Here is a 22006-nt window from a genome sequence, read left to right as displayed (position 1 = left end):
TGAGGAGTGTCGTTCCGCGTCTCATCCTCTCGACTTCTCTATCACAACCTCCTATGTCCCGATGCTTTGTTACTTATTGCAACACCGCCTCTCCCCACCAGCCACCGTTGCACTCTCCCTTGTTGCTGCCCATCCGCCCTGTGCTCCCTTGTCCTTCTCGTCCCTCCCCGTAGCGGGGAGGCCATCGACATGGGCATGGTCATGGTAGAGCTTAAAATTGGAGAGATATTGCCGGGGAAGACAACATGGTTGAGGGGAATTGACTCTGTGGTAGCCAGATTTAGCAGTGACAATGATCCAACTAGCTAGATTCTATCCAGGATGGTACAGGTTAGTTTTTTTTTTGCGGATTTCCGATGCTGCATGGGTTCTTTCGACGAGCTTTAGACTTGTGTGCTTTTTGATGTGAACACACAAGCGAGATGTTGCGATGATTTTGTTCGTTTTGCTGTAAATATTCGTTTTGATGCTACAAATATTTATGTGAGGTCTTGCAGACTTTGGTATGTGGATGGTGGGATCCACATCCCCAAGACGATCGACATTGTCGAGGAAGGCTTCCCATCCCATGTCAGTTTGACCGAGGTGAGCGCAGAAAAGGTCAGTTTCCCTGCCCGACCCGGCCCAGCCCAGCCCAGCCCAGAGTCAAGCCCGCTTCATTCTCCCGTCGTCACGTCCCCATTCCACAGCGTCCAGACAATTTCACCGGCGACGCCTCGCGACCTCCTCCCCCCTTCCTTCGGCGCCGGCGCCACCGCAGAAGCCCGATCCGATCCCGCGAGGTGACACCCCCCGCTCCCGTCTGCTCCGCCCCTCCCCCATTCCGCTACTAGATCTATGGTCCGAGTCGCTGCCGTGGCCGCGGCCCGGCGCATCCGCTCCACGATCCCGCCGCATTCTAGGATTTCGACCTCCGCCTTCCGGCGTCACACGATGCTTTTTTTTTCCGGTTTATCCGTGGCCCCACTGCCCAGATAGACGCCGTTTGGGCGGGGATTGCGGCGCGATTGGGGACGGATTTCGGGGTTCCGTTCGGGGAGTCCGCTTTTGGGTGATTGGGGATGGGTAGCATACTGTGTAGGTTTTCTCATAGTGATACGCTCGTGGCTGTACTGCACTCTTTCGGTTCGATTGGTTTCCTAGATGCTGCAGATGTACTCGCTCTCTTCCTTTTTATTTACCTAGGACTTGTATTATTACACTATCCTGCACTCGATTAGGAAGTGACATAAAATGTTGATAGTGGCCTGGGTTATATTGGTTCATATTGGTTGCTTTCATCCACCGGCACAACCAGCGGAAGCTATGAGGTTTGTTTGGATGCTGCCCTGATGCGCAGTACCAAAATTTGGCAGCCAATATTTTGGTGAACGATTCGGTAGCTGGCGTTTTCCTATTGAAAGTATGGTGTCTCATAAATGCTTTGTTGATGCCTCTTATTCGTAGGATCGATCCAAAAGGCACATTTGCCGGCTCGCCCATGCGTTGGCGAGAAAAAACGCGCTTGCGTGCATGGGCTGGCTGGGCTAGCCAATTATTTGGTTCCCAACCAAAGCAGGACTGGAACTTCATGGTCGAGCCAATATTTTGGATAGGCTGGTGTTGGCAAAGAACCAAACCTACCCTATGTTCTCAGATTTGGTTGTATCTTGTATGTAGATCTGTTGATGGGAAAATAAGTTACTTTTTGCAGCCTTGTGAACGCTGATGGGATTGTGATTGTTTGCCCCTGAAACCATTCGTAGACAATAAATGGCATCGTTATTTGTTTGTTTGTGATTCAGGCAACAAACATTTTGTCGTCTGGGTAGAATTAACCATGTGTTACTTTTAATAATAACCTTTTAAATTAGTTAGGTAATGATGGGTTCACATATCTAACCCCTTGACCGGACATCTAGTCACCTGATTGAAACACCACTCTGCCTTTCTAACTTGCTCTCGCCTTTGATCATGCAACAAATCTTGTATTTTAGGACATACATCCTGTGTGTGTTCAGTCCGAACGGTCACATTGAACTAATGTTCTGTCTTGTTTTACAGTTGTAGAAATAATTGATTAGCCTGATGGCTATGGTCGATGAGCCTCTTTATCCGATTGCTGTGCTGATAGACGAGCTTAAAAATGAAGATATTCAACTGCGCCTCAACTCCATTAGAAGACTTTCCACAATTGCACGGGCACTTGGGGAAGAAAGAACCAGGAAGGAACTGATACCTTTTCTGAGCGAAAACAATGATGATGAAGATGAGGTGCTTCTTGCAATGGCTGAAGAATTGGGTGTTTTCATTCCTTATGTCGGGGGTGTAGAACATGCTCACGTTTTGCTCCCACCGTTGGAGACATTGTCTACGGTGGAGGAGACTTGTGTCCGAGACAAAGCAGTCGAGTCATTGTGCCGTATTGGTGCACAGATGAAGGAAAATGACATTGTTGACTTCTTCATTCCAGTAGTGAAGGTAAGACATTCATACATAGGGAACATTCTTTTTATTTGTTATCAAATGTGCTGCCTGTATAATGTATCTTGTCTCCTGTGAGTGTTTTCTTGTTTTCTGTGGGAGCGCTTATATTCTGCTCGTATCTTTATGTCTGTCTGTTTAACCAATCTTTATGCTTTTCAGAGGCTAGCGTCTGGTGAGTGGTTTACAGCTCGAGTATCATCCTGTGGTCTTTTCCATATAGCCTATCCAAGTGCCACAGATCCATTGAAAACAGAACTGAGGACCATTTATGGCCAGTTATGCCAAGATGATATGCCTATGGTCAGAAGGGCGGCTGCATCAAATCTTGGGAAGTTTGCTGCCACTATTGAACAGAGCCATTTGAAGACAGAAATCATGTCGATCTTTGATGATTTGACCCAAGATGGTACTTTCTTATACATCTTTGATGAACTTTTAAATGAAAGAGTTCTCTATTGATTCATCCAAATAGTTATGTATCTGTTCAAAAAGTGGAATAAAGCACACGTAATTGCTGATAATGCTATAAAACGGTTATTCACGGGGTCTCTTCCTCAATCTGCGGTGGGGATGATTCATGATTGCCAGATTGTTGGTTTGGATTTTCAATCTGTGACGGACCGATAAAATTAGCCAGTCACTTAACTGAACTTCAGAATATTACCAGTTGAGATACTTTTATACATTGAGAAAATCCTTTGACAGTGAAAGATTTTTCCTATGAACTGAACTAAGTGTAATGGTTAAAAACATAAGTATTCTGTGCCGCTTTACATGTTGGCTTGGTGCTTATTTGAGAGGTGTCTTAGATTTAAATATCAGATAACAAAGTTTCTTGCTTCTTAGCGCTTACTAGTATAGTTCAGTCTGTTACATCTGCCTTATCTTTATCTTCATCGCAGTTTTTACTTTGACATAATTGTTGGCATAAATTCAGAGATCATTCTTTTATGTCTGAATCTACAAAAAGATCAACATATGATACCTTTACTGGACTCCTTGAACTTTCTTGTCCTATATCTTCTACAATACTGAAATTATTGAGATCCTGATTACATTATTGGCCTTCATTTACAGATCAAGATTCAGTACGTTTATTGGCAGTTGAAGGCTGTGCTGCTCTTGGAAAATTGTTGGAACCGCAAGATTGTGTTGCACATATCCTACCAGTCATTGTCAATTTCTCCCAGGTACATCTCCAATGTTTCTATTTAATCTTTATAGGGTATTGGAATATTAAGTCTCTGACTGCTACAGATCTATGGCTACTATTGCTTATTTAATTCAACTATGGTTGTCAATTTCATTATCACGGTTGCACTACTACTAATACTCCTTCTGTAACTCCTTTGATAGGATAAATCTTGGCGTGTCCGTTATATGGTTGCCAATCAATTGTATGAGCTTTGTGAGGCCGTTGGTCCTGAGCCTACAAGGTTAGTGTTGATTTTTCTTATATCTGTAAAGTGTACTTGGATATTCATGGAGCAAGTTACTAAGTTTTTGACCTGATTGATTCATGGGGTAATATGTTTGGTAATAGAGCGGACCTGGTGCCTGCATATGTTCGCCTCCTTCGTGATAATGAGGCTGAAGTGCGGATAGCAGCTGCCGGGAAAGTTACTAAGTTCTGTAGGATATTGAGTCCACAGCTTGCAATTCAGCACATTCTTCTGTGTGTTAAGGTGGGAGGAGGATAAGGCAGTTATTAAGTCATTTGTATTTGTCTGATGTTATTGTCTACAGATTAACACATGCCAATTGCATCTGCAGGAATTATCATCGGATTCATCTCAGCATGTTCGCTCAGCTTTGGCTTCAGTCATCATGGGGATGGCCCCTGTTCTGGGGAAGGTGCGAGCAATGATGAAACATTTTTTGAATTGCCTTTCAGTGTTACTAATATGTTTTTGAGTTAATGTGCTTTACATTTGAATGAATATCCATTTCATGTCTTTAGCCCTAAAAATGTTAAATATTTCATAAAATATATTTGTCATTGTTCTTTTGTGATCAATCATTTTTTTGTCTGTACAAAAGTCGGTATTCATAAGTTAAACTGAAAGTGTAACGAGAAATACTGCATAATTACTTTCCTGTTCTAATTGTTCACTTGGACTTCCCAGCATGTCAGCTTGAACAATGTGGAGAGGTTTCTTTGAAAATTCGAATGTTTTTGAGTGATTTGGTTTGTGTTCCATATGAATTGTTCCATTTGCCAGTTATCTATACATGTGTTGTGAAGATATGTTGGACCCAGCACGCAACTGTATTTCCTTCGCTTTATACTCTCTTATCTTTGGTCGCAACAAATCCAGCATCTTTTTGTATACCTGTGTGATAATGTAATTATTTGTTGCCTATAGCTTCTGCTCTTCGTATCATTACTATGCAATTTGTCACCCTTGGAAATCTGACTAGCATCATCTGTGGCTTTCTGCAGGATGCTACCATTGAACAACTACTTCCTATTTTTCTTTCTTTGCTGAAGGACGAATTTCCTGATGTGCGGCTGAACATAATCAGCAAGCTTGATCAAGTTAATCAGGTTAGTGCGACTTCTCTTTCCTTTACCACTAGTGTTACTCAGACGGATCTAATGATTTCGCTTACCACAAACATGAGGGCCATATGCAAAAAGCTAACTACTTTATAAGTGGGATGAGTCTGGTGTTGGCCCATTTGCCCTAGGCCATTACCTTGAACATAAGGTGTCAAGGTGGGATCCCACCGGAATTTCACTTATAGTGTATTTTGCCTTTTCTAGTTCAAGTTTTAGTGTTAAAGTTTACACTAGAAAAAGCAAAATGCACTACGGGTGGGACTTAGATGGGATCCCACTTGACACTCTGCTTGAGCACTACTGGTCCAAACACTTCACTACATATAATGAATTCACCCTAAGTACAAGTTATTCTGGCATTGGGTTTTATTTCTAAATACAGGCTATTCTACCTTTTTAATATACCTTTAAGCTAATTTCCCCTCACAAATCTCTCCCTTTGGCTATTCCTATGCCATTTATCAGTATAAGCTGAAGTAACGTGGAACATTAAACGTGTATAAGTGGCATAATAAAGCTGAGTAATCAGTCTTCTTACCTACATCTTAGTTGAAGTGTAATGTTCTAAAACATCATCCATCAATATTTGTTTCTCCTACTGATATATGATGTGTTTTTCTTGCTCATTTCACATTTGATGAGGCTGTTGCGATCTTTCAGGTCATTGGAATTGACTTGCTGTCACAATCTCTATTGCCGGCAATTGTAGAACTTGCGGAGGATAGGCACTGGAGGGTTCGGCTTGCGATAATTGAGTACATCCCTCTTTTGGCCAGTCAGTTAGGTGTTGGGTTTTTTGATGACAAGCTGGGGGCACTTTGCATGCAATGGCTGGAAGATAAGGTATATCCGTATATGCTATTCTGATTACTAAATGGCATGTTTTGCTCAAGGTTAATTTTTCCACAACTAAGCTTAGGCAGTGTATGAATGTTGCCAACCGGATTGAAGCCGCACTGAGCTTAGGCTGTGTATGAATGCTGCCAACAAAATTGAAGACTCAGGTCGGGGAAAAGTTGGCAAAAGATTTTATTACGAGTTTATGACACATGGGAAATAATGCAGCTATGACACAAACTAAATACACGCCAAAGAAACTGTGGTGCTTGTAAGGATAGGTGTGGTAACAGCCCCTTAGTTTATTTGGAACCAAAGAAGTATACCTGATAATAGCAAATTTTAAGTTACATGTATTTCCCCTTATTTACCATGATTAGAATGAACTTTATGTTGAGCTTTAGCGAAAACCTGATGTGCTTCTATGTTAGTTTCCCTTCGTATTTCTATGGTTATAGGGTTGTTACATGATATACAAAAGGCTGCCACTGCCCTATGAATGCGGAAATGGCTAACCAGAGTTTGAGTTTCAGGTTTACTCCATCAGAGAAGCTGCTGCGAACAACTTGAAGCGCTTAGCAGAGGAGTTTGGTCCAGAGTGGGCAATGCAACATATAATCCCTCAGGTTCGTTATGTACCATATAAACACATCGGAGGGAGTAATTTATTTTTCTTGCATGTAGTAAAGCCAGCGCACTGCAGTTAAGCAGGTTTCGGGTTGTATGGTTTCAGTTTAAGTCTGAACAAGTTTTGGTCACTACCTTGTGCAAATTAAAAATAATCATTTTTGCGCAAATATGTCATGTTTCCGACACATGCTAGAAATTTTTTACTCTCTGTAGAGATGAAAAATTATATTTGTTCTTCGAGTAAATACTAGGTGATATTTTTTTAAAACTGGTCCATGCGTTCAATCAGTTAAAGAGAAATATTATTTAACTAAACTATGATATTTAATAAACTATGAAGACTTGCCCCCCTAGCCAAGTGAGCATGTTGTACCACGGTGGAGCGCGTTGGACTTATATGTAGCTATGCTGGTTGATGCAACCAGCTGTGGATACCTGTGGATGTGCAATTCTGAAGCTATGTTGGTTGATAGCCTGAAGAAGGTTACACACGCTATGACTTGCTAAATGTCAATCAAGTTCGATGGTGGGGTGTACATAATGAAACAAGTCACTGTAGCAAGAGAGATCTTCTGTTCTTACAAATTCTATAATGCATGAAGTCTTGAACCCGTTTGTGCCTAACTGGAATTTAGTTGAGTAGTAGCATGTAGAAATTCTCCTTCCTGTAATGGCATGTAATTTATCCTAGTCTTTAATGCTTACGTGTTCCATTTTGTAGGTATTGGAGAAGATAAACAACCCACATTATCTGTATCGCATGACCATACTGCAAGCAATCTCATTTCTTGCGCCTGTCATGGGTGCAGAAATAACATGTCAAAAACTGCTCCCTGTTGTAATTAATTCGTCAAAGGACAGGTGAGTGACAACTAACAAAACAAAGAAACTCTTCACTTTTAAGGCTTCACTGACACATTTCTGAATTTTCAGGGTGCCGAACATCAAGTTCAATGTTGCGAAAGTTCTGCAATCGCTTGTACCGATCCTTGATCAATCTGTGAGTTCCTGAGTTTCTTCCGCAGTGGTCCATTTTTGTTATATAGTTCAGCTCAGTTATGAGTTATTGGGAAATATCATGGATACAAACTTTGCAGGTCGTCGAGAAGACGGTGAAACCATGCCTCGTTGAGCTCAGCGAGGACCCTGATGTGGACGTAAGATACTATGCAAACCAGGCCCTTCAGGCATGTGACCAAATCATGATGTCAAGCTAACTAGCTACTGTCAAGTGTTCAGAAGATTTTCTTCTAAGTCCAGCTTTGGAGTACATGTAATTTACCCTCTAGAGTGGAGTTCCTTCTAGCCCCACTAACGGACCCATGCTGATAATGAATATGTTCCCTTCCCATTTTGTTGTTATCATTGTTGTATTTGTAATTAAGACAGCACACACGTTGGTACCATTATGTGTTCTCATTGTAGCTTGAACTTGGTTTCTGCCATTTTGGATGTAATGTGCCTGGTCTGATTTTACTGAATGCAACCATTTGCCATTGATTTTGGCTACCTCCTTGAATTTGCAAAGTTAATATATTTATATTTGTAACATGCTAGTTTTTCTGGTGCTTTGATGATCTGGGGCGCAATTGTAGTTTAACTAAGTTTCATTATTCACACGTAGTGGATCTAACCTGAGGGATTAAGTGACCCGTCTCATTGTAGTTGCACTTTATTCAGTGCTATAATTTTTCTCCTATTCATAATGCATTATGTCAAGGGTGTTGTTTCATTTGATTTGTAAAAAACCATGATGTACATTACAACGTAACTTGCAATTTTGCAAAATGTGGTGTAAATCATAACGTTATATGACTCCGTTAAACCTGATCTTTTTTATTTTGACAGACAACGCCACCTGATCTGATGCACAAGCTTGCTGCTCCGGGACATGTGGGGCTTGCTGTTGGGCCTTGGACCAGGACAAAGCTAGAAGCATATGCATGTTGCCCTCCTCATCGCAGTTGAGATTGATGAAGGAATGAGATCCGAGGGCTAGACATCGAGCGTGAACAAGGGTCCTGCTAGAGATTGGAGGAGCGGAGCTCCGAGAATACAATGCCGCTTGCTCATACAAACCAACGCATTGTGACTGTGACGCGGCAGAGCCGCCACCGTGAACACCCATGTAGCGGAAAGTCGAGATGAGTGTCTGGCCCAGGGCCGGTCCATACATATTTAGGGTCCTGGGGCAAACAAAAAAAAAGGGCATTTGCTATTTTTTAAATGCAACTTCGGACATTAATGAATTTTATAAGAGAGTTATCCTTTGGAATAACAACCTTGGCTATCTATTAAAAAGAAGTGAATTAGCGCCAACATATTTAATAATGTGCTATGAAAAATTTGTACAAGAAGCCATATATACACTTCTTGAAAATGGGTCCCACGGGCAACCAATGAGGGATGGTCACAATAAAGCATTGCATATCAAAATCAATCCATTTCATAGAATATAATGATATTTATTTGAATTATAGAACTCTATAAGCTATTAAAATATTTAAGAAATGGTCTATGTCTCTAACAAACTCAAAAGATTCCATAGTAGCACATCAGATTCTGGTATAGTCATCCAATTCAACATCACTTCGAGAAAACATATCTACATCACGATCATCATCTAAATTCCTAGTTTATTGCTATTCAAGGTTTACTTGGGCCAACTACATGGAAGAATTACCCCTTCTGATTTTTTTAATTGAACCTCTTTTTTTTTAACAGGGAGGCCTCGAAGGACCTAGAGCTTCATTGCAGTCAAAGCGGTGGCAGTACAAATTACAGAAAGGGTCAAAGGAAAACTAGAAGTTACAAACCGACCCTCACAATTTGCACAGAGGACCCTAAGAACGAAATAGGAAAAGCAATCTGGTCCAGCTCCTTCTCCACCACTGCAGAGCTCGCCGTAGTCAACCTGCATGCCGCCGGGGACAAGACCACTTGGGGCATGGAGGTGGGAGCTAACCACGACAAAGCTAGAGAACCTCCGCCGGAGGTTGATTGAGTCATGGAGGTGAGTGGCCGTGCGCCGTCGCTCGAGGTTGGAGGGGCCGCCTTTCGGCCAAGATGAACGGCGACAGAGGCGCCGTATGAAACCTCCAAGAAGAAGACCTAGAAGTGACGGCCGAGAGCCATCACTTGAGGTTGGAGGGGCCGCCCTTCGGCCATGTAGAACGGCGACAGTGGCGCCGTAGAGAACCTCCGGTGAGAAGCATCACCGCTCCCCTGATGCAGATCCAGTGGGCAGCCGACCAAGATCTGCGCCCCCTCCCCAATCACGCCACCATGACATATCAGGGGGAGAAGCTTGCAGCTCCGGCCTTGACCATCAGATCCCGCCGAATCAGCCTTATTTATGGAGATCTACTCTCCCTTCCACCTCCTCAACACCGGCTCCGACCACCGAAGCACCTTGAAGCAGGGGAAGAAGATGGTGCGGCACCAGATCTGACTGAGAAGATCCGCCGCCTCCCTCCCGGCATAGACGCCAAACGCCATAAAGGACCAAAACCTATACCTACCACTACAACTATGTACTCCGGCGCCAGCTCCTTCCCTACTCCGGCCGGCTATTCCGGCGGAGAGGACATCGGAGCGGCCCGACGGGGAAGAAGAGCCTCTCAACTACTGTAGCAGGGCGAGAGAGGCGAGGGGGGGGGGGGGATAATTGAACCTCTTTAAGATTCCACTAGTTCATCTCTTTGTCTTTTCTCTTTTATTTCTAGTTAGTAGAAAACCTTTTCAGAAGTTATGCCACCTAAATAATTTGCAAAAAACAGTCAATACATGGAACAAAACAATGTTTGACAACTATAAGTATGGACTACGAAGGAGAAAGATGGGAGCTTATCAATCGAGAGCAACATCGATCCGTGAGTGTTAGCCATGTGTACGTTGTGAGCTTGGACTATCTTTCTCTTCTTCTATTTTTTCTCCACCATTGTTTTTCTAAACCTAATACTATATTACAGAAATATCCTAGTACTACATGGGTCGGGGGCCCTGCCTCCCGAGGGCCCGGGGCGGTCGCCCCTCTGCCCCGCCTTATGGGCCAGCCCTGTCTGGGGCGTGGCTAGAAGGGAGGAAAATTAGGTCAATGGGCATGGGTGCAAGGGAGAGGAAATGGGCAGGTTTCTAGACACATGGTAGGGGCGCATTCACACACCGAGCGGTGCGTTGATTTGGTTCGACGGATTAATCATAAGGTGGGGCAAACTAGCCAAGTGAAGGACAAACTAGTCACCATGTCAGCAGCAAAGGTGAATTGGCAGCCTTGTGCTGACCAGGGGCAATCAAGACTGCGCTAATCCGCGAAAGGCATGGACAGATGAAAACACTATGGGAAAATCAATAGTACTATAGAATCAAGGACGCCAAAATAAAAACCACTGTTAGTAATGTTGTAAATGAGCATCATAGAACACGAAATTGCTATTGTGTTTACATGTTAGTTTGAGCATGGTTTCTATCATTTTGGATCTAATTGTTACAAAATCGCGCAAATAAAAGTAGATCAAACGAAGAACAAGAACACAGATTTTTACGTGGAAAACCCAAACGGGAAAAACCACGAAACGCACGGCGGCGCTCTCACTATAATTGGAGGAGTATTACAATACACGAGAGGACAGACCCTCTACGTGCTATCAATATGGAGAACTCTCTCTCATCTATTCTATGACTACCTTAGACTATATATAGGGGCAAACAACTCTCTTTCTTGACGGACACGAAATAGAGTTGTAGATGTGCTACGTCTAGCACGGTTGGCACGCCGTAGTCTTTTAGGACTCCTTCCATAGTACAACAGGTAAACAGATTTCGGAGCACAATACAACAAACTCCACCTTGAACCGAAATCCCTTGCAACAGTCATAGATAGCATTCAACTCCTCAACTAAAGTCATCACAAGTAAACCTTGTGCCTTGAAACGTCCATAGGACTAATAAACTTCTCATGAAGCCGCATTGAGCAAATTAATCTTGGGTCGTCCAGAAAACAAAACAGCTATCAACAAAGCAGACAAACGAACTTGGATCTCCAATAGAACCCAACAAAAGTACGAGTACTGTACATCGACCTCAAAGAAAACTGAAATCGCTCAATCATCAAATGACATAAGTCATCATATCTCCTGTGGTGCTTGAACGAGCGCATAGCTCATAGTGCAACATCTTCGTGCACATAACATTGTGAAGAACTCATCTCATGAAATCTGAACGTGCTACAAACCTGAAAGCACAAACCTCGGCAAACATACTCATGCAAGAGCATCTGGTACGAAGGGCATAACGTACACAAAAAACTGCCGACTCATAATGGTTAATGAAAATCCATGACATGGTCAAAAACTTCCTTGTAGAACAACGCATCGGATGATGAAACCTCAAACATGCAATGGAGCTTCAACTCTGCAATAGACCCCTCTTGAAAGAGCAAAGACAACTGAATTGCACTGAAACTTACAGTACTAAATGTTGTAGTATCTAGCAGGAAATAATCTCCTTTTTGCACCTCAAATAATCCTCATCACGAACTTAAGTAACAAAGCAAAACATTCACATGCATAACAGCAAAAAACTTGGAGAGCAAAGAGTATAATGCTGGCTACCAACAGGCATAAAAATTACCTCCTCCATATTTTTTTTTTTGATAACTGAATTGTGTTCTTCATATAATTGCAGCAACATAACATCTGAAATTTGCATCCATAATATCTCGCGACATGCTATAATTATCCAACGAACTCCGCCTTAAACTATCCAGTGCATCCTCACAATCGGCTTGCGCCAACAATGCTCGCATCTTGACTTGTCATAGGGAAAACCTTGTGTCATAATCCAACAGCTGAACATCATACTTCATGATACTCATGAGTCGATAAAACTGTGATCACAAAGTAGTACAAGCCACAGAAAAATTCTATGTAGAATTAAAACTGTAGAGCAAAAACTAAAAAAGATAGCACCTGATAATATCTTGGATGGACGTAGCAATTGGGAGAGCCGAAAATATATCTGAACTAGTACTCCCCTGGAACTTAACTGGAACTTAACGTAAACTAGCAGAACCTGATTTGATACCTTGTCTGGGAATAGTGCCTTAATTTGGTTGAACGATGCAGTCCGCTGCTTTGGAGACTAAGAATCAATCCGCCTTCACGTGAAAGAGCAAATCGGAACCGGTTTCACGGTGCTGCTTTTCCCACAATACTTGATCCGTGTCGTGGTTGACACCCACCCACGCACATACATCTTCAAACCGATCTCGTACTTCATCTTCATCCACACGCGGCGGCAGAACCAAACAAGGCCGCACGAAAACAGATCAGCAGATCTGTGCGACAGCAGAACAACGGATCACGAAACGGCAACGTAGCTTCTGTCGATCTCGGCAAAAGCGATTTACATCGCACGAGGCGGCACACAGAACGCCGACGGGAAAAAAAATACAATCAAGACTGCAGATTGTTGATCCAAAACAACGCGGTGCGATGCTGCCCTAGGAGCACAACGGAGAAGTCTCCTAGGGCAGCGGATCGAACTTGAAGCTTGAGGCTCTGATAGCACTTGTTACAAAACCGCGCAAATAAAAGTAGATCAAACGAAGAACAAGAATACAGATTTTTACGTGGAAACCCCAAACGGGAAAAACCACGAAACGCACGGCGGCGCTCTCACTATAATTGGAGGAGTATTACAATACACGAGAGGACAGACCTTCTACGTGCTATCAATATGGAGAACTCTCTCTCATCTATTCTATGACTACCTTGGAGCTATATATAGAGCGAAACAACTTCTCTTTCGACGGACACGAAATAGAGTTGTAGATGTGCTACGTCTAGCGCGGTTGGCACGCCGTAGTCTTTTAGGACTCCTTCCATAGTACAACAGGTAAACAGATTTCGGAGCACAATACAACACTAATGACATTGATTTTTCCTTGATGCCATTCAACCATTGCTCGTTAGATTGTGCCCTGCTCTCCCCTCCTCCCAAAATCCTCCGTGCTAGAGAGACAAGGAGCACATGGACGTTTCGAGAATAAAAAATAAGGTTGTTTTCCCTTAGCTAAGAGATGATCTCTTAGAAAATAAGAGAATGCTATTTTCTCCATTGCACCATGTGTTTTCACTTAGCAATATAATTTCCTACTAAAATTCAGTTAAATTCTGTTTACTTACTAGAGATGATATAAGCGATAATAAATTGTGTTTTCTAGATAATGTGGATGGCTAAAAGACAACGTACCTTCTCTACCATTCTAGATGCCCTTATACTTTCTTGTGATAAATAAAAAGATGAAAACTACACGTAAAAGAACGCAGAACAAGAAAACAAGAATCAGACAGTTGTCTCGCGTGCACCCAGCCGGCGGCCGGCGTGGACAGGGAAGGGGCACCTGACCTGGCTCCTCAAAATCGAGCAGCCACACACCCCTACGCATGTGGTACAAGCTGGATCAAATCGTTTTAGTCGTTTGGATTGAATCGTCATGGATGATCGATGCACGTGGTACGACAAGCCGCCGGCCTCCACTACTCCTATGTACTCTATCTGCATATCTATTTATACCACGCACCAACCGCAAGCATCTCCTCACTTCACACCACACCACACCACATACCACTCCACTCGGCTACTTATTATCCAGCTCTTCTTCCTCGCTAAAAGTACAAACACAACATACCCCTAGTAAGTGTTTCCAAGTCAGTGACAGATGGAGAGGATGGTGATGAGTCTGGCGAGGAGGAACAGGTCTCTCTTCCGAGCAGGAGGAGGATCAAGCATCATCAGCAGCAGCCGGGTCGTCTCCGGCTCCAGCGCCGGCGGCTCGTCGTCTAGTTTCTTCTCCACCCAGCAGCAGCCGCAGGAAGATCCAGTGCTCAACATCAGGGACAGTGCCGCCCACGTACGTTCACCCTGACTTCTTCCTTAGTTACAAGCTTGTCATTGCTCTGGTTTGGTCTCTGTTAATCTTAGATTTTTTTGGCGCGCAGCTGATTGGCCGGACGCCGCTGGTGTACCTGAACAAGGTCACGGAGGGGTGCGGCGCCCGGATCGCCGCCAAGCTCGAGTTCCTGCAGCCCTCCTTCAGTGTCAAAGACAGGCGAGTATATATTCTCTTAATTGCCCACCATTCGTTCATCCATTCATCACCGTATATACTCCCTCAATACCAAAATAGTTTCTAGTCTAACTACAGAGGAAAAAACATAAATATCAACAGTAACAAATGCACACAATTCAAAGTATATGTCATGATGGTTCTAACAATATTGGTTTGAGATTATAAATGCTAACGTATTTTTATATATATATAGTTGATCAAACTTTAAAAGGTTTGAATTTGATCAAAAACTTATATGCATCCTATTTGCGAAGGAGTGAGTATATTCTCCTAACACTCACCATTCATTCATTCATTGCCATAAATTTTCTCTTACTTGTCTCCACGTAATATTGCATGAGTAGTACTATCATAATGTCCTGATTACTGATCTCCTGCTCATATGTAATCCACATCACTCCATCCCAATCTAATGCCGTGGACGACATACTACTAGTATCATGTGACACTGTGACTGATGGGGACCAGTTTCATATTCTAGTGGCTAGAATTAATCTATCATACTAGTACCGATGATAATGTATATACACTGGTTGGAGAACACCGATCGAATTGGTGGGTCTGATCCATCTGCCAACCAGAAATGAGGAAATATCCTCGAGCCGGTCGCTTTTGCAAGGAAAAAAAATGAAAAGGGACAAGTTGGCTCCGCATCCATGTACTCTTGTCTGCCTGAATGTGACTGAAAGTGATATGCACTGGGATCCAAGGAATTAGATATATAGAGTAATAGAGATGCATTCCATGATTGGGTGATGGCTAACTAAAGTATATGATTTTGCAATCTGGTATGATCCTCCATCCTTGGTCTACTAGTGTGGAAGGGATCTGTCTATTATGTATAGGATTTATGTTCCACACACCTGAGCTTATCCTAGTGAAACTGACAACCTGGCTTCACCCCAGTGTTTTGTCCAAATCTAAAATTGGTAGTTATGGTCTTATATATGCTCGGTTGAACACACATGCGCCAAAGCTAGCTTGTAAAATGGAAATAAGAAAATCAACCTTTTGTATGATGACAATTGCTATTTGAAAAGGTAAAAAAAATGTACTGCACCTATGTTCTCTAGTGTGACTAATATGTCTGTGGTATGATCTATCCAGGCCTGCGGTTTCCATGATTGAAGACGCCGAAAAGAAGGGGCTGATAACCCCAGGCAAGGTCAGTCATCTCATGATTTCCGACAAGTTCACAGCCGCATTGAACTTCACACGGAAATGACACTGAAACTGCAAAACAGTCCAAGCACAAACTAGAGAGCTGTTGTTCTCCAATACACTAGATTCTGTAACTAACGGCAAGTCACTTCTGAAACAGACGACGCTGATCGAGCCCACGTCCGGGAACATGGGCATCGGCCTGGCTTTCATGGCCGCGCTCAAAGGGTACGAGCTCGTGCTCACCATGCCGTCCTACACCAGCCTCGAGAGGAGGGTGGTCATGAAGGCGTTCGGCGCGCAGCTCGTGCTCACCGACCCGGCGAAAGGGATGGGAGGGACGGTGAGGAAGGCGACCCAGCTCTACGAGGACCATCCTAGCGCCTTCATGCTCCAACAGTTTGAGAATCCTGCCAATGTCAAGGTTAGTGTACCTTTCCTTGATTCTGACATATGAGTGTACAGTATTGTTCTACTATTCTTTGCTGTAATTTTCAAAACGTATATTCGTCAAGTTTATCTGGACAAACTTGCATTGTGCTCCACAAAACTGCTCCCCCATGACTATTCATCTTGTAGAATGTTAGGACTCCACAAAACTTCCATTGTTTCTTATGACGTTGATCAAAATTGGCAGGTACACTACGAGACGACTGGTCCGGAAATATGGGAGGACACGCTTGGGCAGGTTGACATCTTCGTCATGGGGATCGGGAGTGGCGGTACAGTCACCGGTGTCGGCAAGTACCTCAAAGAGAAGAACCCCAATGCAAAGGTATTCCTCACGTGTTCCTATAACTTTTATTCGAGGACGTCGCAAAATTCATGGCGTATACATCTTTTTATGTAGATCTATGGAGTTGAACCTGCTGAAGCAAATGTTCTAAATGGTGGCAAGCCAGGTAGGCTATCAATTTCTGTTGACGATGTACTCTTCTTCTTTCTCTTACTAGACAGTACTATCCTTTTAGTTTCTGCTCATATGGTTAACTGAACCTAATTGCAGGGCCTCACCTCATCACTGGAAATGGAGTGGGATTCAAGCCAGATATTTTGGACATGGATATAATGGATAAGGTTCTTGAGGTAAGGAATCAATTTGAAACTAATATATTGTGTTGAATGATTCTGTAAATCTTACTGAATCTATGCATGTACCAGGTCAAAGGTGAGGATGCTGTTAAGATGGCGCAACAACTGGCAGTGAAAGAAGGTCTTCTGGTAAGTCACAAAAAACATTTTTGCCTCAGCTATCTTCAATCAGTGTATTAACACCATTAGTGATGCTCTCTTGGAAAGGAAAATAAAGGGACACGATCTGGCACCTGATTAAATTGTTGGCTCATGTGAAAATGAGTAAGATTACATCGAACTGTTTCTGAACTGGTCACAAATTTGGCAGGTGGGAATATCATCAGGAGCAAACACGGTGGCGGCCATCGAACTCGCCAAGAGGCCAGAAAACAAAGGGAAGCTCATTGTGGTATGTCATATACATACATAACTATCTCCTTGAAATGTATCAAAAATGGTAACATGCATGGAGAAGTTTTAGAAGGCTGACTGACCCGTGCATTGTGGTTTCAGACTATTCATCCGAGCGCAGGGGAGCGATACTTATCGTCGGCGTTGTTCGAGGGTTTGAGGAAGGAAGCTGAGGCTATGCAGCCAGTGCAAGTGGACTAACTTGGACCTATGGAATGAATGCATACGGAACAAAATTCACTGCGTGCCATGTTGCAAGTGCTAGTTGTATTGTGCCTCATTTGCAATCTTCAATTTGTGCCCAATGTGGACCTTTTGTAAACAGCAATTAAAAATGGTTGAAAAGGGACTTTGCTTTTATGGAGATGTATGTGGACCTTGTGTTTGAGCTCTCGGGAATAATACAAGCCTCAACATGCCCCTCTACCGTGTCAGAGGTCAAGTGAATGTCGACCGTGTCCGGTCATCCTACATGCCACTCAATGTGGCACAACGCACCCGTTCCACCTGAAGGATTCCGATAACGAGCCAACCCATTTGGCAGATTTTCCTTTTCCTTTACTTTTTCTTATTAATTTTTGTTTCTTGGTTTTTTATTTTTCCTTCCTCTTTCTTTTTTTAAAATTTTATTACTTCCTCCGGTTCATATTAATTGACTCTAATATGGATGTATCTAGACATATTTTAGTTCTAGATACATCCATAACGGAGTCAATTAATATGAATCGGAGGGAGTAAAAATATTTATGATTTCAAAAAGTTCAATTTTTATGTATTTAAAAAACATGTCTTTCAAAAAATACACTAGGTGCTTTAAAAAATGTCCTAGGGTTAAAGAAAAGTGTTTGTCATTCAAAAATATGTTTACCGTTGCGAAAAAGATTCGTAGGATTCGAATAAAGTTCACAAGGTTCTAAAAATATTCACAATTGTTCGAAAAATTGTTCATGGGTTAAAAAGAATTAATGAGACTAAAAAACATGTTCACTACTTCGAAAAAATGTTCACCTGGTTCAAAAACAATGTTCACGATTCAAAAATATGTCAATCAATTTTGATAAAATGTTCACGAGGGGTCGAAAACATTCACATGTTCAAAAAAATACATGTTTCCATTATTATATTGAATTTATAATTTAAATAGAAACCTTGTATTTTTTGAGATTTAGTAGTTTATTTTTAGGAACAGTTCACATAAAATAGTAAAAAAACTCAACTACTCATGGCCCCAAGAGTTTCGTCCACAAAAAGATTTTTCACTGGCAAGCTTGATCTGACGAAGTCGGTGCTCCAACAGAAAGTTAGTTTTCGTGGATTTTTCGATGCTGCATGGGTGTTCTCCAAATGTTGTAAAATCATGTTCGTTGTGATGTGAACACATGAAAACGATGTTGCAGTGATTCTGGATGTTTGGTGCAAATGTTGCTTGCATGCTGCACATGTTTTCGTGAGCAGCTACAAACATTGTCTGCCCATGGTCTTGACTTTTTGCCGAAGATTTGCTTGGAGTGATGGGGATTTGCTCTAACCACTATGGATTTCCTAGGTACTTTTTTTTTGCTATATTGATGGTTTGGAAATCTTGCGATTCTTTTTATAAGGTTTTAATCCACACCGGGAAAATATGCTGCAACGATGATGCAATAGTACAAAATATCTGCTAGGCAGGTTGGGAATATGCTGCAATGGTCGTATGGATATTGTGGGAGGCGGAGGGTGGAATCCCCAAATCCCCTGGAGGACCCTTAGCATTGTCTTTATTTATTTACTTTTTATGACTATGGATATAAATTTTGAGAATTGACCGGGTAGTGAATTCACTAAATCTAAGATCTGTGTGTAATATCCTTTGTGCGGGCATGCCATAAAAGGAGGATTGCCAGTTTTCCACTTCTCCTTCGAGTTTGAGGCCTCTTTCAAATATCATCCGGTAGTAAAATGCTATTGTGTAATCTTCTTGACTTAATTAATGATCACTTTTAGGGTGTGTTCGGTTCTGGAACGAAGAGGAATGGAACAGAACCGTCCCGCACTTGGAACCCGTTCGCGTGTTCGGTTTGCCAAAGGAACGGAACCAACTGGTTCCACAAAAGAGAATATTCCTCTCAGATGCAGAACGCACTGGTTCCACCAAATCGGTCGGACGACGAGGAACGGCTAGCTGACCAGCCCAACTAATCCCTCCAAAAAATAATTAGCCTCCCTAACCGTCTTCTCTCCGTCCTCGCCGGATTGCGAGCACGCGAGGCGGCCAACGGCGACCATGCGCGGATGCCGACGGTGGGCAGGCGCAGATGCCGACAGCAAGCAAGTGAGGCAGCCTACGACGAGCAGGCGCGGCGGCTGACGGCGAACACGCCGACGCGGCGGCTGCGAGGCACGCCCGGCGGAGGACAGCGCACGGACGACGGCAGCCAGCATGCGCGCGGTGGCGAGGCACACCCGGCGGCGGCCTCTCACACGGCGGCGGCCAGGCACGCGCGCGGCGGCCAGCTCACTCGGCGGCTGCGAGGCACGCCCGGCGGAGGATAGCGCACGGGCGACGGCAGCCAGCATGCGATTTGGACACAGAAAATCATGTTTATGCCGTTCCATTCTATTGTGCGATTCCTGAACCGAACAGAAAACGGAACCATTCCGTTCCTCGATTTTTTCTGAACCTAACACAGGGTCGGAACCATCCCATGACATCGGAATGGAACCATTCCATTCCGTTCCCCCTGGTTCCAGAACCGAACACACCCTTAGTTTAGCATTTACTATTTGCACCATGTTTTTAACTACCGCGGTCACACACTACAAAACGACCATAGTGCACATGAATTTCTATTGGTGTTAGATGGAAAATGGCAAAGTATTCCATGTTATTTGCATTTCAGTTCACTGTAGATATATGAAGTTTCTTATTTATTTTGTTATTTTGCAGCCGACGATATTCTTGAAGGTTGGTTCTGACAACCAAAAAGCACCTTTCGACGAGTCATCAACGACCTCGCGCTCAAGGAGGTGTACCTCAATGGACGCCGCTATACGTGGTCCAACGAGCAGTCCCCTCCTACCCTCGTCCACCTTGATCGCGTCCTATGCACCGTCGACTGGGAAGAGCACCACTGCCATTGCCACCTGCGCTGCATTGCTTCGGTTGTCTCCGATCACAGCCCGCAGCTGCTGGATTGCTCCCCGCTGCCCCCAGTCCACAGGCGTTTCCACTTCGAAGACTTCTGGGTGCGGATGCCTGGTTTCCAGGACACGGTTGCTGAAGCCTGGCACTCCATTGAGCAGGCCGACCCCTTCCAGCGCCTATTCCTGAAGCTACGGGCAACGGCAAGGAAGCTGACTAGCTGGAGCACGCTCACGGTGGGCAATATTCGCCACAAACTCGCCATTTCTCGCGAGTTGCTGCTGCGCTTCGATAAAGCGCAAGAAGAGAGGCTCCTGACCACGCATGAAGACTGGCTGCGCAAAGAGATCAAGCGAACCTACCTCGGCCTGGCCTCACTTGAACGAACCATGGCACGGCAAAGGGCACGCATCGCATCCCTCAAAGATGGCGACGCCAATACCTCCTTCTTCCACCGCCAATGCTCCTACCGCCGCCAAAAGAACAGGATCAGAAGCCTCACCGAGGACGGTCACATCCTCACCGAGCACTCTGACATGGCCCAAGCTGCGTTCCACCACTACGACACCTTGCTTGGAACGGAGATGCACAGAGACCGCACGCTCAATTTCGAAGACCTAATGGGCCAGGAGCATGATCTGCATGACCTGGACGCTCCCTTCAGCGACGACGAGATCTGGCAGGCCGTGCGTCGCCTCCCAGCGAGAAAGGCGCCTGGCCCCGACGGTTTTACCGCTGAATTTTTGCGCGCATGCTGGCCGTTGATCAAGGGAGACGTGGGCGACATGTTCCGGCAGCTGCACTAGCTCCGAGGGCGCGGATTCGCCAAACTCAATCAGGCGTTCCTCACGCTGCTGCCCAAGCATGCTGAGGCGAGCAGCCTACGCGAATTCCGTCCAATAAGCCTAATCCACCTCATGGCCAAGCTCTTCGCTAAGGTCCTATCCTTACGGCTTGCGCCGAAGCTTGACGCCATGGTCAGCCCGGTCCAGAACGCGTTCATCAGTGGCCGAAGTCTGCACGACAATTTCGTGCTCGTCCGACAATCTGCGAGACTGCTGCACCAGCTGGGCGCGCCACGAATTCTCGTCAAGCTCGATTTGGCGCGCGCGTTCGACTCCATTGCTTGGCCATTCCTCTTCGAAGCACTACGGCGCTACAGCTTTGGAAGCCGCTTCCTCGACTGGCTGTCCATCCTGCTCTCCACGGCAAGCACACGGGTGCTGATCAACGGCGACCCAGGCCCGCCAATATGGCACCGGCGAGGGCTGCGCCAAGGCGATCCCCTCTCGCCGCAGCTGTTCGTCCTCGCCGTTGACATGCTTGGACGGCTATTCCGGCATGCGATTGAGCTCGGGGTGCTGCGGGAACTCCACCCCCGTCGCTTGATACCCACAATCTCTCTCTATGCCGACGACGTCATCCTCTTTTGCCACGCCACTGCCGAGGAAGTTAGGGCCGTCAAAGAGGTGTGTTTGGGAGGGCTTCTGGCCTCTGCGTTAACTACGCAAAGAGCACGGCCACCCTCATCCGATGCGCGCCAGAGGAAGTGATCACCGCCACTGCCGACTTGGGCTGTCCGCTCGTCGACCTTCCAATCACATATTTG

At 44.4% G+C, this 22006-nt stretch overlaps 2 protein-coding genes across 3 annotated transcripts; both read left to right on the top strand.

Moving 5' to 3' along the window:
• Positions 1-654: 654 nt before the first annotated feature.
• Positions 655-8015, top strand: LOC124654279 (serine/threonine-protein phosphatase 2A 65 kDa regulatory subunit A beta isoform-like). 2 transcript variants are annotated; one of them, XM_047193294.1, is made up of 13 exons: positions 655-782; positions 2044-2460; positions 2626-2872; positions 3544-3656; positions 3823-3902; positions 4010-4151; positions 4240-4320; positions 4910-5014; positions 5690-5872; positions 6400-6492; positions 7218-7357; positions 7430-7496; positions 7606-8015. In XM_047193294.1, the coding sequence occupies exons 2-13, from the start codon at positions 2068-2070 to the stop codon at positions 7711-7713; spliced, it is 1752 nt and encodes a 583-aa protein (XP_047049250.1). In that variant the 5' UTR covers positions 655-782; positions 2044-2067; the 3' UTR covers positions 7714-8015. The 2 variants fall into 2 exon arrangements, with proteins under 2 accessions (XP_047049250.1, XP_047049249.1); XM_047193293.1 differs by having other exon boundaries at positions 7594-8015.
• Positions 8016-14088: 6073 nt separating this feature from the next.
• Positions 14089-17640, top strand: LOC124654280 (bifunctional L-3-cyanoalanine synthase/cysteine synthase 2, mitochondrial-like). The gene is made up of 10 exons (XM_047193295.1): positions 14089-14411; positions 14500-14609; positions 15738-15795; positions 15952-16215; positions 16429-16566; positions 16642-16693; positions 16798-16877; positions 16953-17012; positions 17194-17274; positions 17379-17640. Exons 1-10 carry the CDS (start codon positions 14220-14222, stop codon positions 17475-17477), a joined length of 1134 nt encoding a protein of 377 aa, XP_047049251.1. The 5' UTR covers positions 14089-14219; the 3' UTR covers positions 17478-17640.
• The last annotated feature ends 4366 nt before the right edge of the window (positions 17641-22006 follow it).

The sequence above is a fragment of the Lolium rigidum genome, chromosome 5 (genome assembly GCF_022539505.1).
Source record: "Lolium rigidum isolate FL_2022 chromosome 5, APGP_CSIRO_Lrig_0.1, whole genome shotgun sequence".
NCBI lineage: Eukaryota > Viridiplantae > Streptophyta > Magnoliopsida > Poales > Poaceae > Lolium > Lolium rigidum.
This window is presented reverse-complemented; position numbering and strand designations above follow the sequence as displayed.

What these genes read in the sequence shown, in the direction of transcription:
- LOC124654279 (XM_047193293.1), top strand. Translation starts at nt 2,068, where the DNA reads ATGGCTATGGTCGATGAGCCTCTTTATCCGATTGCTGTGCTGATAGAC. An exon ending in TCATTGTCAATTTCTCCCAG is followed by an intron (nt 3,657 to 3,822) that starts GTACATCTCCAA and finishes CTCCTTTGATAG; the next exon opens with GATAAATCTTGGCGTGTCCG. An exon ending in GTTGGTCCTGAGCCTACAAG is followed by an intron (nt 3,903 to 4,009) that starts GTTAGTGTTGAT and finishes GTTTGGTAATAG; the next exon opens with AGCGGACCTGGTGCCTGCAT.
- LOC124654280 (XM_047193295.1), top strand. Translation starts at nt 14,220, where the DNA reads ATGGAGAGGATGGTGATGAGTCTGGCGAGGAGGAACAGGTCTCTCTTC. An exon ending in AGAAGAACCCCAATGCAAAG is followed by an intron (nt 16,567 to 16,641) that starts GTATTCCTCACG and finishes CTTTTTATGTAG; the next exon opens with ATCTATGGAGTTGAACCTGC. An exon ending in TCTAAATGGTGGCAAGCCAG is followed by an intron (nt 16,694 to 16,797) that starts GTAGGCTATCAA and finishes ACCTAATTGCAG; the next exon opens with GGCCTCACCTCATCACTGGA.